The 15,687-nt window shown below is 38.9% G+C and overlaps 1 protein-coding gene across 5 annotated transcripts in view; it reads right to left on the bottom strand.

Annotated features, from left to right (window-relative positions):
- Positions 1 to 15,687, bottom strand: part of pde5ab (phosphodiesterase 5A, cGMP-specific, b) — a 110,126-nt gene that overhangs the window by 65,877 nt on the left and 28,562 nt on the right. For 4 of the 5 annotated variants that reach the window (XM_063470286.1, XM_063470289.1, XM_063470287.1 and 1 more), the window contains 2 exons: positions 5,988 to 6,510; positions 5,005 to 5,178 (listed from right to left, as the gene is read on the bottom strand). In XM_063470286.1, the coding sequence (XP_063326356.1) occupies positions 5,005 to 5,178; positions 5,988 to 6,510 (697 nt within the window). Of the gene's footprint in view, positions 1 to 5,004; positions 5,179 to 5,987; positions 6,511 to 9,773; positions 10,039 to 15,687 lie in introns of those variants that run through there. The other variant, XM_063470285.1, reaches the window with a different exon arrangement.

Raw genomic sequence — 15,687 nt, 5'->3', positions numbered from 1 at the left:
TTGATACTTATATTAGCTTTCAATAGACACTGTTGTAGTTTTTGTGCTGTAGCTTTTGAATGAAAATGCAAAAGCAATATTGTGAGCCTAACCCTGTGAGCCAAAAGCTTTATGCTTCAAACATCTCTGAATGCTCAGCTTTCTGTGTTTTTGTAGTGTATCAAAGTACAAGCTGTACAACAAACAGGCGTGAGGCACTCCCATCTGTTGAACAACCAGTTCAGTGACCTGTATTCACCACAACTGGGTGTCCAATTTGCATAAAGAAGCAGATACTCTGTAGTAGCTGAACACCTGCAGCTACAATCATTATGCAAACAAATGCCTCGCTTTTCTCCAAAACAAAGACCTCACGTGCATTAGTACTCTTATTGTTTGGGATCAGTGACAAAGAGGCTAACAAGAGCATACTAGGACCGGCGGATGGAGACATGTTTTGTTTTGAGAACTATTCTCCTGTTTGCAGCTCTGCCACCCACCAGCTGACCTTTAAACACTCGGCTTCTCTGTCCATTTCTATGATTCTCTAGACCCAAGAGATTTGTGTGTTTGTGTGTTGACAAAAACATGCATACAAGAGGAGTCCTACACTGATTTCACAGTTACACTCTTAACACAGCAAGTAATGGATTATATGACTGGCTCAGCCCTCAGTGGTGTACACACCGTCGTGTGTAAATACTATGAAAACAACACAGGCACGCAGTGCATCATGCAAACAATGTACAATCTGTAGTAGCTTCATGTCCAGTGCTTCAATACAAAGTATAACAGCGAGCGCCAGAGCACTTTGGTCTCAGACTGTATTCTCTAAAGGTAGAAAGGGAGGCAGAGCTGTCAGATATCAGGACCCTCCCAGTTTGGGTTCTGGAGACAAACACCTTCTCTATTTTTAGGATGTCTTTTACCCTTCTTCTACCCTCGCCTCTTTTTACTACCCATGTGTTTTATATACAACTACTGCTTGCCCTCAACTTTTGCCTTTTCTCTCCCATATTTTGTGTTTAGTCCTTATCTCTATATACACTCCTTTTTTCTCATCTCTCTTCCTTCACCACTCAGCCAGTTGAGGCAGATGGCTGCTCCTCCCTTCGACTGATTTTATCAGGGATCTCTTCGTGTTAAAAGGGGGATACTAATAAGGAAGAATTTGTTAAATTGTTGCTGCTTTCTCTATAACATTGTAGGCTTTACGTTACAATATAAAGCACCTAGAGGTGACTGTTGTGAATTAGTGCGACATAAATAAAACAATAAATAAAAGTTAAAAAAAATTGAATTAAATAGTATTACAGGCTGTATTGCTTTTTGTCAGCATGTGTTCGAGCTGTTCAGTAGTTTTTTTTGAAAGAATAATCACCTCAAAACTCAATCTGTTGCTTTAATTTTCTCAGAAGTCCTTTATTTCAGTATAAATTATATGACTCATTTTCTACACAGTGAAAGGCCATTCAGTGAGACACAGCACTTTGTCAAACATTTGGTTCCATTCCTGAAAAGGTGCTCCCAGTTTAATTCAGCAATCCAGCACGCAGCACTAATAAGCGGATCAACGTCCACACACACACACACACACAAGCTCCTTTGTAAATTGGTTTGGTCCAGGCTATTTCGAAAACACATTATTTAGTCCAGTCCACAGAGAGCTGTATTAATATAAACAGACAGAGGTGGAGCTGTTTTGGCCTGTGCTGCTGAAATCAATGTAATCCTGTGCAGACTAATGGGAAGATAAAGATCCAATCAGAGGTTTGGGGAGTCCCTCAGATGATGTCGATAGACTTCCTGGAAGCAGTACGAGGTTCTGCAGCAGCACACAGGCATGTGTGTTCACACACACACACACACACAGCTTGCCACATCTACACTGAGATAACACTGAGATAATCAGACTAACACACTGCATTCACCAACACAGCTGCAGTTGTGGCAGGGAGGCGATGCATACACAAACACGTGCCCATTATTAAATTTGGACACAAATAAGAGGAACTATAAAGCAAATAAGGTCAGCCATAGAAGCACAAATTAAATCTGACCTGGAAGCAAAAAAAAAAAAATCTCATATGTGCACTTATTTTTTTAAATTTCATGACACAAATCCATGCAGGCATTAATTATACACAATTATAATTTCTTCTAGGATTAATAAAGAACTCTGATTCTGATTCACACACATACACACTCAAAAACATTTGAACCCCCAAGTGCACACTTAGCAGGTACACACACACACACACACACACACACACACACACACACATCCCATAAGTCATTCTTGATCTGTTCCTCTCTCTCTCTTTCTCTTCCAGCTCCATAATCATCATCTTGCGGTTGGCAGGCAACCAGATGACAGTGTTATCAAAGGAGGATGGTACCCAGCAGGAAATCTTTTTTGCTCGCACAGAATCACACCACACCAGTCCATCTTATTTGCTGCTGTGCATGTTTTGATTTACAGTGTCATGCAAAAAGTCTTGAGCTTCCCTTCATTTCTTTATTTTGCTTCAAGGCTACCAGACCATTTTGTAATTTTTTAAGTGGTCTTGGGCAGTAGTATTCCAGGCTTTTGGAAGGGCTTTCAAAGGTTTTATTCGGGCATTGGTGGGTTTTTTTTTACTCTAGTCCTTGTACTGGACTATTTTCAGAGGAATGTTTCTATATTTATTGAGACACTTAACAGAGACTATTAATTAAGCCTGTCACAGAAACACATAACACAGTTATTCCAATTTCTTTAGCTGAATCTTTGAAAAATTACAAAGATAAAACAGTTTGACAGGCATGAAACTGCATTTTTACCCCAACAACATTATTATCAAAGAACTATTAGCTGAAAACTTGGCATATCTTATCATGGTGTGCGCCGTATAGTATTTACAGCAGATTGACAGACTCGAAAAGTACAGAGAAACAAAAACAGGGAGATGCATTTGGCCCTTCAGATGCATCTACTCATAGCTAAATTTCAGCGAGTGGTGTTGGGCATCTTGTCAAAATTGATCAAATTATGAATGCAATCTGGAAAGTATGTGATTAGCAACATGCTCATTTTTCAGTATGACAACGATACCAAACATGCTGCCAATGCAGTACAAGCATAACAGCAGCATGCTAACAGTCAGGTACTCGCTTCCCCTGTACTCAGGATTTGTCCTGTAGAACATGAATGTTTGTGTCCTATATAGCTGTAATCAGGCCTCTAATTTGCCTTTTATCTATGCACAGGTGCAAAAAAGAAGAGCAGCTTATGCATGACAGTAGAAACAGGCATCTAATTATTTATGTGGCAAAACACATTAAGGTTCTATTGGCAAGAATTCAACAATCCAGCACCTCCACATGGCATTCATGTTTTCTGGTTTACACAGCATCTACACAAAATTAGCTTTTATTTAAAAGAAATGTTATTTATATTTTTATAAATATGCTCTATATAATGTTGTTATATTTTAACAACATGGTGCCTAATTTCTGTTTGTAAATATATTTTGCAAAACAATTTTTATTGCAGTGGCAGTTTGGGGTCACTGTGCAGAAATGAATGTGCTGTCATATCTGTAAATAAATGCTCATTAAACACTGACGCTATTAGTAACTGTCACTGATTGCTTTGTGTTACATTGCATAAAGCTTTACATAAAGCTTGCAAAAAAGAAGAAGACTAATTATACAGTAAGGGAAAAAAATATTTGAACTGCCAGCTGATTTTGTAAGTTTGCCCACTAACAAAGAAATGATCAGTCTATAATTTCAATGGTAGGTTTATTTGAACAGTGATAAATTAGGTTATAAATTAATTTGCATTTTGATGAATGAAATAAGTATTTGATTTCCTATTAGTCAGCAAGATTTCTGGATCCTAGGTGTATTTTATACAGGTAACAAGCTGACACTGGGAGCCTTCTCAACTAGTTACCTGTATAAAAGACCGCTGTTCACCATGCCCAAGACCAAAGAGCTTTCTAAGGATGTCAGGGACAAGATTGTGGACCTACATAAGGCTGCAATGAGCTACAAGACCATTGCCAAGCAGCTGGGTGAGAAGGTGACATCAGCTGGTGCGATTATTTGCAAATTGAAGAACCATAAAATAACTCCCTCAAGCCGGAGCTCCACGCAAGATCTCAACCCATGGAGTTTCAATGACAATGAGAACAGTGTGGAACCAGCCCAGAACTTGTCGATGATCTCAAAGCAGGCGGGACCAAGGCGCTAGTCACCAAGAAAACAGTTGGTAACACACTATACTGTGAAGGACTGAAATCCTGCAGCGCCCGCAAGGTCCCCCTGCTCAAGAAAGCCCATGTACAGGCCGGTTTGAGATTTCCCACTGAACATCTCAATGATTCAGAAGAGGACTGCGTGAAAGTGTTGTGGTCAGATGAGACCACAATCAAGCTATTTGGCATCAACTCAACTCGTGTTTGGAGGAGAAGAAGGACTACTGCCTATGATTCCAAGAACACTGTCCCCACCGTCAAACATGGAGGTGGAAACATTATGCTTTGGGGGTGTTTTTCTGCCAACGGGACAGGACAACGGCACCACATCACAGAGAGGATGAATGGGGCCATGTATCGTCAAATCTTGGGTGAGAACATCCTTCCTTCGACCAGGGCATCGAAAATAGGTCTGGGTGGGTATTCCAGCATGACAATGATCCAAAACAAACGGCCAAAGAAACAAAGGATTGGCTCAAGAAGAAGCATATTAAGGTCTTGGAGTGGCCTAGTCAGTCTCCAGACCATAATCCCATAGCTTGAACCTTCAGCTCCCTACACAGATTTTCTGTGTAGGGAGCTACTCACCCTTCTTTGGTTCCTCTCATATCCACTAAAGTCTGAGCTCTATCAGCAAGAATGATCAAACTAAACTAAAGCATACACAAGTCTGGTTTTGAACACCCACATACACACGGCAAATCAGCTCACGTAAGATACTTTAATGCCACTGATGCTGCGGAAGAGCTCTGTTTTTTAAAGAAGACTTAAAAGTGCTCACCTCATAAGCATTCTTGATATTAAGTGGTTGTCCCGTAGAAGCTACGTGTCCCACAATCCCTTTGTTCCACTCCAGTCGGATAGAGTTACTGGAAGATTCTTCCAGCGTGGTTCCTTCTGCCACATCAAACAGCCGGCTGACCAAGAACTTCCTGTTTGAGCTATCCTCACCCACCTGAGACCAAAAACAAAAAGTGGCAACACAACTGAAATAAAACTAATGACTGAAATAGAAGTTATAAGCCAATACTGTACATATGACAAAAACACAAATGATTATGTATTTTTTTTTGCATGTTCCAGTTTTGGTGACTGTTAGCATCTTATATTTAGAGTTTAACTTTTTATTCCAAAAGACTAAATCATAAAAAAAATGATATAGAGGAATTCATAGCATTTACAACACAGCATTTATAGCAAAGAAATATTGTTACACTGTCTTTTTTTATCACAATGTTAAGATAGCATCACAATAATTGTGAAATATGAAATAAACCACAGCCTGCTTTTGTTTTTACCAGATGACCATGCGCTATAGTCACTTCCTTTCTTTCCAAGATGAGACAAGAACAACAATTGCGTGCAGAGCTAGAGCCAGAGGGTAATTAACTTAGCTAAGCATGGTAATCACTTCTAGCTTGCAACACAAGCACCTGATACTTGTATTAAAGTGCCATCCAACTCTGAAAAACACTGCTCAGATTCAAATTTTTAAAATGTGTAACTACTGCGTTAAGCTTACCACTAATGATAAACTTATGAAATGAAATAACATTCATACATACATGTAACTTTTTGTTAGGGAGCACCTCTTTTTAGTGACAGGAGATTTACATTGTTCTACATAAACTGTTAAATAAAATGAGGGTGGCAATGTAATATGCTTCTTGTAATGTACTAGTGAGCATATAAAGAAGTGTATCTTCTTTTTGTGCTCTGCAACAGTTAAATCAGTTGCAACTGTAGCTTTCTTTCCTGACGTACCAGAAACAGTGAGTAGCGGTCTGCAGCAATCAGCTCATTGATGTGGAGGAAGATCTTATGGCAGAGTGCTGTCACATCCAGATGACTCGAAACATCCTTCACCAGCTCCAGCAGCCTGGCACAGCGGTCACCCTCAAGACCACCACCACCTCCATTCCCACCTCCCCCACCAATACCACCCTCACCCATCACCAAGCCCCTGACAGGGACAATTTCACGGTCAGCGTCACTCAAAAATGTCAGAGAGCCCTCTGAGTCTTTAACCACAATGGGTCTGAGTGGGCGGTCAAACTCTGACGCTGAGATTTTGCGAGTTGGGGTACCAGGGGCCGGGCTGGAGACTGTAGCTGGGGATGGACAGCGGTTGTCCAAGTGGCTGAGGGTAGGTGGGAGGATGGTGGAGGCACAGGGAGGGCCAAGGTCAGTGGTGGACTGGTGGGCTCGCTGCTGTGAAGGACTTTCTTTGGACACAGATGGCTGAAAGGAATGGATGCGTTCAGCAAACCAGGCATTCACCATCTCCCTGTCAAAATTAAAAAGAAAATGTCAGTCAGAAGTTTTTAGAATATCTCCAAAACATTATGACCACCCACGCCTAAAAGGCTGTTGGTACTTGGCATGATACCAAAACAGCTTTAGACCACATAAGCCTTGTCTGCACAAGTACACATATTGACCAGAAGAACTGTCTTACTTACCCACACATATATCTCAAACCTTAATATGCTCCATTGTTAGATCTATTGTTAGGAGGTAATCAGTCTAATTTGCTTCAACTGTGAGTAGACATACTGTTTTGGCTCATAGGGTTAGATTACCTGCAGATATACTATATTATATATAAAGCCTTTTTGAGTAAATGCACAAGGCAAATTGATTGACAGGTAGACTGTGATTAGTGCTGTGTTGCTAATCAAAGCCAAACTCCTGCACAAATTCTTGTCTGCTTCTGCATCAAAACAAAAACAGACATTAATCAAGAACAGTTTGCCGAAATTTATTCTGCAATTAGAATAAAAATGGAGAACGATACAAATTCAGATCATTTGTTAGGCATCTCATTACAGGCTGAATTTGAAATTTTTTCCATCATGAAATGATTTAAATGCCCGTGTAGTGTGGAAAGAAGAAGAACATTAAAATTTAACCAGATGATCACATTATACACACTTGAATCTAATAAAAATCTCTTCTTTGTACCTAATCAAAGCTCACAAGCTTCAACTTCAAAAGGACTTAGTTGAGATGAGGATCACAGAGCCTCCACACCAAAAGAACAGGAGCAGCACTGAGTGAACATAAATTACAGAGGTTCTATAAAACCTGTTTACACCAACTAACTGAAATCCAACTCAAATGAATGAAAACAGTGCAAAAATGACCAAAGTTACACAGCTATTTATATCAATTTAGAAAAGAATTGTTAATTATGTACAAACAAACATTAGTCTTCAGCTGCTCTTCATTCAATGTAATAACACATGAAAACTATTCCTTCTTATTCCTTCTTGCATTTTAAGTCTGAAACTGATGCTATCCTTTAGGGAGAATGGAAGTTTTGCTGACCAACATTCATGAGAGCACGTGGGACAGAAAAGAGTCAATAATTTCTACTTCTAGGGATGCAATCTAATCCTGACTCAAGAAAGCTGGATTGGGTCTCAATGACTGCTGGAAGATTTATGAAATTCAATTCTATTCTCTGCATTTACTACATCACACATCAACTCAGTATCAGCAGACACCTCGACATAAAAGTGGCAGGAGTTTACAGATGTTTAAATGCAATGATAAAACACTGGATTCCAGAGCCCTCCATGGCTCTAGTTTAGCAAAGCCCCATCTGAGCCTATATATCTGAGAAGACTACCCACGCTGACCTGGCAATTATTTCAAAGTCCACTAACAAACAGCATACAGTAAGTTATACAACCTGCAATATTTTTTTATTATAAAATTAACCAGAAACGTTATGCAAAAGAAATGACTAAAAGCAGGCTGTCCCTCACTGGGGATCAGGACACAAACAGCTGTTTCATATACAGCCAGACCACCTTCAAAATGAATCTCAAATACTTGAAAGTATTCAGAGTTAGCCTTTAAATTTAATAAGAGAAAGCTTGCAAAAAGATTTAGAAATAAATGTACAAGTGAGAGTGAGAAAGAGATGAAATGTTGAGCAAGCAGAGTCCTCTTTACATGCTTAAAAGATGAAATTATTATATGATATTAAATAACAGTAAACAGTGATAACAATGTAAATTGAATGAATGTAAATGCAGCATTAAAGGTAGCCAGAATACTTTTATCAAGGCTATGTGTTTATGTGTGTTTGTGTGTGAGATAACCACTGGATGCCTCTAATGATGACATTTACTGGAACAAATCAAATATGAGTGTGTGTATTAGACAGAGTGTATGCTAGAGTGTAAACAGAAACATTAAATTGAATGTGATTATGGAGAATCTCTCTAATCAGCCAACACATTGTCTAATCAACCCACACACATTTCAAGCATGCACTCCACTTCAGGTCCAGTTTTCAAACACGCCGAAGGTCATGTGACTCATTCTGTTTCTATGCCTGTCACCAAAGCTCTGTTCACCTGAACAGAAGGTCAGAACCTTGAGAAGATGATAAAAAGTGCTGGCTGTGAAACTGTCCGTGGTATCTTGGGCATATCCAAGCAAGTAAAACTTTGTAGGAGACAAAGTGCTCGTTATGTGCAGTTTCTCAGAGGTCCTCTTCCTCCTCCTCCATCTCCCATTGAGCTGCCTGACTCCCCACAGGGCTGACCCTAATGTATCCAGGGGATGTGTGGCTGAATCAATACCTCTCTAAGAAATGCCTCTCAACCAGAACAGCAGAATGGCTGATGTGTGCAAACCTCTTGCTCCGAGCCAATCAACTTTTTTGCTTTCGTAATGTGGTCAAAAACAGCAGGAGGGAGAGACAAAAATGTCCTCTGACAATGGAAAATATTTCAAGATGGACTTGGGATGTTGTGACAGATGAAAAAAAAAACAGTGACGTTACCTTGGTGGTTTAAGTGAATAAATGGGTCTGAAGGAGTTTGTCACTAAAGCAAAAATAGACATAAAGTGCCCTGATGAAGTGCAGCCAAACTGATGAAATTCCCAGGTATGCGTGCTGTAAAAAAGTCTTACACAGCTGCTACAGTTCCAGAAAGACTGCTTTGGATTCTGTGTTTGCCGACCAAATTGAAAGGCTAATTTGCTCCAAACCACACTCTCTGAGGTTCAAAAACTGAAGGCTACAACAGAAATGAAGTGCTTTCTTTTATATGGAAGGTAAGTGTAATTATCACTAAGGACCAATTGAACAGCAAGCCATGAGAATTAAACAGAATCACTGGCAGCAGTAAAAGTTAATGATTAAACGGCTCAGTCCAACTCTCAGAGGTGTTAGCGATTGTGAAGTGGATGGTGAAACGAAATAAAGTCGTGCACTGAAAGGAGCTCGCCACAGCACAGCAGCTCTGTGACATCCAAAACACTGCAGGTAGCGCACCTGAGCAGGCTCACCTCCACTGGACACGATGATTGCTGTCAAGATACGATCAGTGCAGGTTTTACAGTCTTCCTGAATAAACAGCGATGTAAAGTGACACCTACAATGGAAACAGTCAAAACTAACAAAGGGAATCTGATTGCCTGCGCGGCTGCACATAAAAGAGTTTATTTGCAGAGAAAAGCCCTGGAAAGTCACATACACCCGGCTGAACGTACACTGACCTCTCCACTATTTTTTTTTCTTATTTTTACCTTGACGCCTTTCTGACAAAGTAGGAATGGGTGAACTCCAAGTGGTCGTCCAGCCACGCTTCCATCCTCTCGTTTTCCGGGGAACAACAGTCCTCCATGGGGGAAAAGCGACAACAGCGTCTCCCCACTGTGAGCTCCGATTACATTTATCCGCGGAAGACCCGGTACCGAATATATGTGGAGGAATAAAGAGGGAGCAAGGCGGGGAGAGAAAGAGGGGGATCCGAGAGAGAGCTCCTCGCTAGCCGGTTGGTAGGTCGGTGCGCGCGGATCACAGCTGTGATTGCGCGCTTCCTAGTTGGTCAAGCGACTCTGAGTGAGCTGGAGAGAGAGAACGAGTGAGCGAGGGAGTGAGGAGAGAGTGGGTAGCAATCGAAAAACCCAAGTATGAGAGATGTTACAGTTTAGTTTCGTTTGTTTGTTTTGTTTTATGTAGAAACCACATTGTTAGGCTATAGCCTGACAAAGTTATTTCTATTAACTATTATTATTATTATCTATTATTAGATATAATATTAATAATACTTAAGGCTATTTTAAATTAAATAAATAAAACAATACACAATACCAGTCACTGATGTTTGCCATTAGATGTTTATATGTTTGCTTCCATGGGTCAGCCAATCAGACTAACTCTGCATCTAAAATAGCATCGTGTGGACCACTGTTCCACGCACTTCTGTGTAGATAAATCGTTGTCTTTTATTAACTAGTTAGTGTATTTTTGCTACTTCCCTAGATTTTTTCAAGCTGGGAACACATTACCAAAGTAGCCCAACCTTATTTGAGACTACATATTATATCTGTACTGTAACAATGGGCATCAGCCTCTAGTTAGTAAGGTCCCATATTCGTGGTGTTTTGAAACTGGATGTAGAACACACTGTCTGGCTCTAAATATTCAGCTGTGTTTCAATCAAATGGGTAAAGTCTAATCTTGTTTATCCTTCTGTCTGACAGTAATATTTCCAAAATAAACTAAATATTGTATTCAGTAAGATGTGTGAGCTTGTGACTGAGATCATAAAGTCATAAGGAATGTGTTTATTGAGGTCATAGGTAAGGGAGGCAAAGGGCTATTTTCCCATAAACTTGCATACAACCAGCTTGTTGACACCAGATGTGGCATCCTTCACTGGCTATTAGGTTTAAAGCTTTTTTTTTGCATTGGCTCCACCTTTCACACTAAGAAAGGTGTGCATTTATTGAACATTCTTTGTTTAAGAGAACCCAAGTAATAATTACCAAATGTTAAAACATTTGACATCAGATCCCTGTCTGTCAGTGTTTACTGTAGACACTGCAGTGTGTGATATGTACATCAGTGCTGTGAAAAAAAGTACTTGTCTCAAAAGCAAAACTACTATAGGATACTAAAGTTTCAAACTAGGGTTGGGTGACATATCTAATATACTCAATGGAAGACGGGTTTTGCCGTGTACTATGGTTAAAACAGCTTTATGATAACCATTGAGTTGCCACACTTTGTGCATCTGATGGTTAAATAGTTAAAATAAAACATTTCAATTAATTCAGATTTCATCGTATTAAAAGTAGAAAAAAATATTGAATGGTCGATTTGAATGAGTTTACCAGTGCAATTTCAGGCACAATATGGTTTAAATTACATTTGATTTTGGAGGTTATTTAAACATATTCTGATATATATTGTATATTGTATTATAGCCCCCAAAATATGTTAACATTAGATTTTCCTCATATCACCCAGCCATATTTCAAATATACCAAAAAAAATCTGTGTCGTGCCATCCTAAATAGTATATAAGTACTGAATTTTGCACACAGACCATGACTGTCATCACTAAAAAACTGACCCCAGTCAAAAGGTAAGTATCCTTTAACAGAAAGAAGCAGTATGTAGCAGTATGTATGTCAAATATGGCTTGTCATTTGTGGTTCACATTGTAAAAAGATGTGTTTTAATCTTTTTCTAACTCTAACCAAGTACTTTTTGTGATTCAAACTAAACAAACAGCAATAGGGAAATGACACCAAAGCCTAAAAATGATCCCAAAGCAAACTAGAATTCCTGTCCGCTAGTCAAAAGTCAGATCATGCTCACCACATTATTCTGACTAGATCTCAGTAAGACCATATTCTGAACAAAAAACACCATTCCATTACAGTCAAAGATCTTACAGCTTGCTTCTTTCTGGTAACTCGTGCTGAGGAGAAACAAAGTTGTGCAAAGTCCAAAATTGCCTCAGGTTATGCCAGTTGAATAAAACTGGTTAGCATTGAGGACTACTAGCAAGCTTTTGTATCTATAAATTAGTGCACATTTGCATTAACTGGCAAAAAGCAGTGTACTTGCTAACAGCATAACATTTTTTGTTCCTTTGCAGAATTGTTGATTGTCTTCAATCTCCATATTTTTAGGTCAGAATGTAATCCTCAAAACATTTGGTATTCAGGATAACTGGATGTAGGTGTGTTTTATCTCTTTGACCACCTTCTTCCTCAGAAAATATCTCATAATAGCACTCAAACATTAACAATTGATGGAGAAATGTACTGGGAAGACTAAAAGAAAGTTCCATGTGGTTGAAAATGACATTGCTCCCATTGCCAAGAAGATATTTTTAAAGAGACAATGATACAGTAGTAGAACTGTTATTCTGTTTTTGTTTTGTTTTTGTTTTTTTTGTTTGTTTGTTTGTTTGTTTTTTTTGGGGGGGGGGGGGGTCTTTATTTCTTTCTTTTTTGCAACACAGGAACCTTAAATGCTTGCCTGTGAAGGTGTTTCAGGGAAACATTAGAAATGATTTCTTGGCAATGTTTACACAGTTTTGACAGAAGGTTATGTGAATATTTGGGAACATTCTGTAAATGAAGGAAGCGACGTTGAACATTATAGCACAAGTCTTTACAATAGATGCTCGCCTAGTTATAGGCCTTAAACTGAGACCTAAATTTGTTATGTACATGTAAGGTAGAGCGATTTTTTTTTTCAACCTAAACACTAGGCGATCGTGGCTCAAGAGTTGGCAGTTCCGCACGGTCTCTGCGTTGCGCACAAAAAACCCCCAAAATAAAAATCTAACCTGAAATAAAAATAAAAGTTTACCTATTCTGTTTTTCTGTGTTAGTCAGTAAGTGACTGGCTGCTCCCGTATGGGATTAGAACGATGCCACCTTATCCCATCGTCCAGCCAATAATGCGATTCACATTCGTATATACGCAGCTAATCAACGTCGTTGACAGTCTATGGCAGCGTCCTTATGTGCCGACACCGGTGTTTTAGCGAGCAAAGCGGCGTGGCTGATATGGAGTGAAGCCACGTTAATGACAACGTGTACAACCATTGGAGATGTGAGCAGGACAGACGGAAATTGATGGAAAAAGTGTGGACTTTATACCAGTTTTTAAATTGTGTTGATAGGCCACGTAAAACCAGAGTTATGTAGAAGGATGCATATGCCAGTGAGTAAAGAATCAGTCACACTAGAGTAAAAACAGGATTGCAATCTCGTTGTCATGAAATTGTCATTAATGCTCTAATTTCCTCCCACTTGACTACTGCAGTTCACTTCACACCAGACTCAGTCAGTCTTCTCTTTCCCATATTCATCTTGTCCAAGATACGGGTGCCAGCTCCTCACAGGCACCCAAAAAAGAGATCATATCCCATCTCTTTTAGTTTTTCCCCACTGGCTGCCAGTGAGGTTCAGAATCAATTTCAAAATCTTCCTGTTTGCCCCTTCATGGTTTGGTTCCAGGTCCCTCCAGTCAGCTGACTTGATGCTTCTGACTATCCCTTGCTCAAAGTTTAAATTCATAGGAGAGTCAGATCTGTTCCCTCCACTGAGTCTACCCATAAAACTTATTTCTAGCGTTTAAGTCTGTCTGTTTGTCTCTCCTGTGCATTTTTCAGGCATGATTGTATATGTTTAGCACACAAAAATTATCTCTATTTATTTCTTATTTCTTTGTTTTTATACGTTTGTACAGCACTTTGGTCAGCTGGAGTTTTTTTTTTTTAAATAATTGTTTTATAAATAAATTTGAGTTTGATTTTGCAGTCAGTGGTCGTTTTTTTCCTGCTTTTTGCAAATGGTTGCAAGTAGTTGTGGCATCTAATTGGTCGTCTGGGTTGAGGGTTTCTCCACATAACTGCCATCCAACTTTATTATCGTGAAAGGACTGCCAACTGCCAGTACACTGCAATGTTTAAAAACACAGGTGTATCATTATCACACCCACTGGACCTTATGTACATATTAAAAGAAAAGTATTGATGTATTTTACTGTATATATTCACTTTTACATAGTTTTGGTTTTAGCTTTTTTGTACACTGTTATCTTAGTTATCTATTTTTTCTATTTATTATTTTTTTCTTATATATTTTTAATCAACTTTTTCTTCGTGCTCCTTGAGCTGCTGTAAGAAGTGAATTTCCCCAGTGTATGATTAAATACAAATTAATTCCAAGTCTAAGTCAGTGCATCTGAGTCTGCACCAGAGAGTACCATTTATCTGTGACGTGTCCCTTTGCAAAAGAGGACTCTACTTAATTGGGTTTGCTGTGATTATATAAAAGCAAGTCTGTTAAGTGTTTTTATTATATTGCTGTTAATTACACAACTATGTCACTATTTTTGGAGGAGTAACTCAATTTCAATGTATGAGATTCTGGTTGGAATCTGAATTTAAGGTGCTAATGTGAATTTCTGTGTAGATTTGCATTTTTTGCCAATTTTTCATAGTTAAATATCATTTAACTGCAATGCAATCACCAACTTGACCCCATTCAATTACAAACTGATGGTAGACTGATCTTTATTCTTGCTATCTGACACACCAAAGTTCCTTTGAAGGCAGCAACTAACTGAGAGTGGTCACAGGCCTGGTCTCTGTCTTCAAAGTAACCATCTCAAAGGTCATGCTCGCAATAATTTTGCTTCCACTGTGGTTTCCAAGTAGTTTTCCCTTGTGTGACTGCAGCATTGGTTCGTTTGATCAGAGTACAAACAGATGTCCACACAAAGGCTTCCACTCACCTTGCAGCATATCTTAGCATATTATTGGAGAAAATATTTAACTATTTGTTTAACCTTTTGAGTTTTAAGTAATCATCAGTGATAACCCCAAACCTATCTCAGAACCTTTCACCCTTTGTTTTTTTCCCCTGATTGCCAACACTTGGAAGATGATTCTAAAAAAAAATGTTTCAAAAACTACAGATGGTGACTTTAGACGTCAGCTTGTTAAAACACTGAAAACTTATACAGTACACTGATAGTGTGAAATTACAAGACACTTCACAACTGTAAGCTACAGACAGATTCTTAAGTCACAGATGTTGAAAGATGTCATGTAAAAATCCAATGGAACAATTAGCATTATAACAAGTTACAGTAAATACACATGCATGAGTGTAATATAATCCTAATGCATAAAAAGATGAGAAACAAGCAACAAAGAGTTTTTATACTAAATTATAATGAATTATATCAATGCATCTTTTCTAAGGAATAAACAGTCACCAAGATTTTCAGTATTTTGTTTGTTCAGTTTCAAAGTGATAATCTCTATCTGTTAAAACTGGTGTGAATGTAAGAAAATACAGAAATTCCTCAAGTTTAGTCTCAAAGTATGCATTGTTTATCTGCCCTGACCTTTCTTAACCTGCACATTGTAATAAAACTACTAATTCAAAGTTAAACTACACACAATCAACTCTCCCAGTAATTAGCTTTTCAATTATTATAGCAAATCACATGCTTAGAGGAGCTCCAGATTTTATTGATAAAATCTAATGGCTTTCAGTGTCTGTATCTGCTCTTGCTGCTCCGGTCTCTCGTGTCCCTCCCAGCTGGACACTTGCCCCCCATTGGTGGTGTCATCTTACCAGCAGATGGTGGTTGTTCATCTACGGGGAATCCATCCCA

Source organism: Pelmatolapia mariae, linkage group LG3_W (genome assembly GCF_036321145.2).
Source record: "Pelmatolapia mariae isolate MD_Pm_ZW linkage group LG3_W, Pm_UMD_F_2, whole genome shotgun sequence".
Classification (NCBI taxonomy): Eukaryota; Metazoa; Chordata; class Actinopteri; order Cichliformes; family Cichlidae; genus Pelmatolapia; species Pelmatolapia mariae.
Note: the sequence above shows the minus strand (reverse complement) of the source record. Positions and strands in the feature narration are given on the sequence as shown.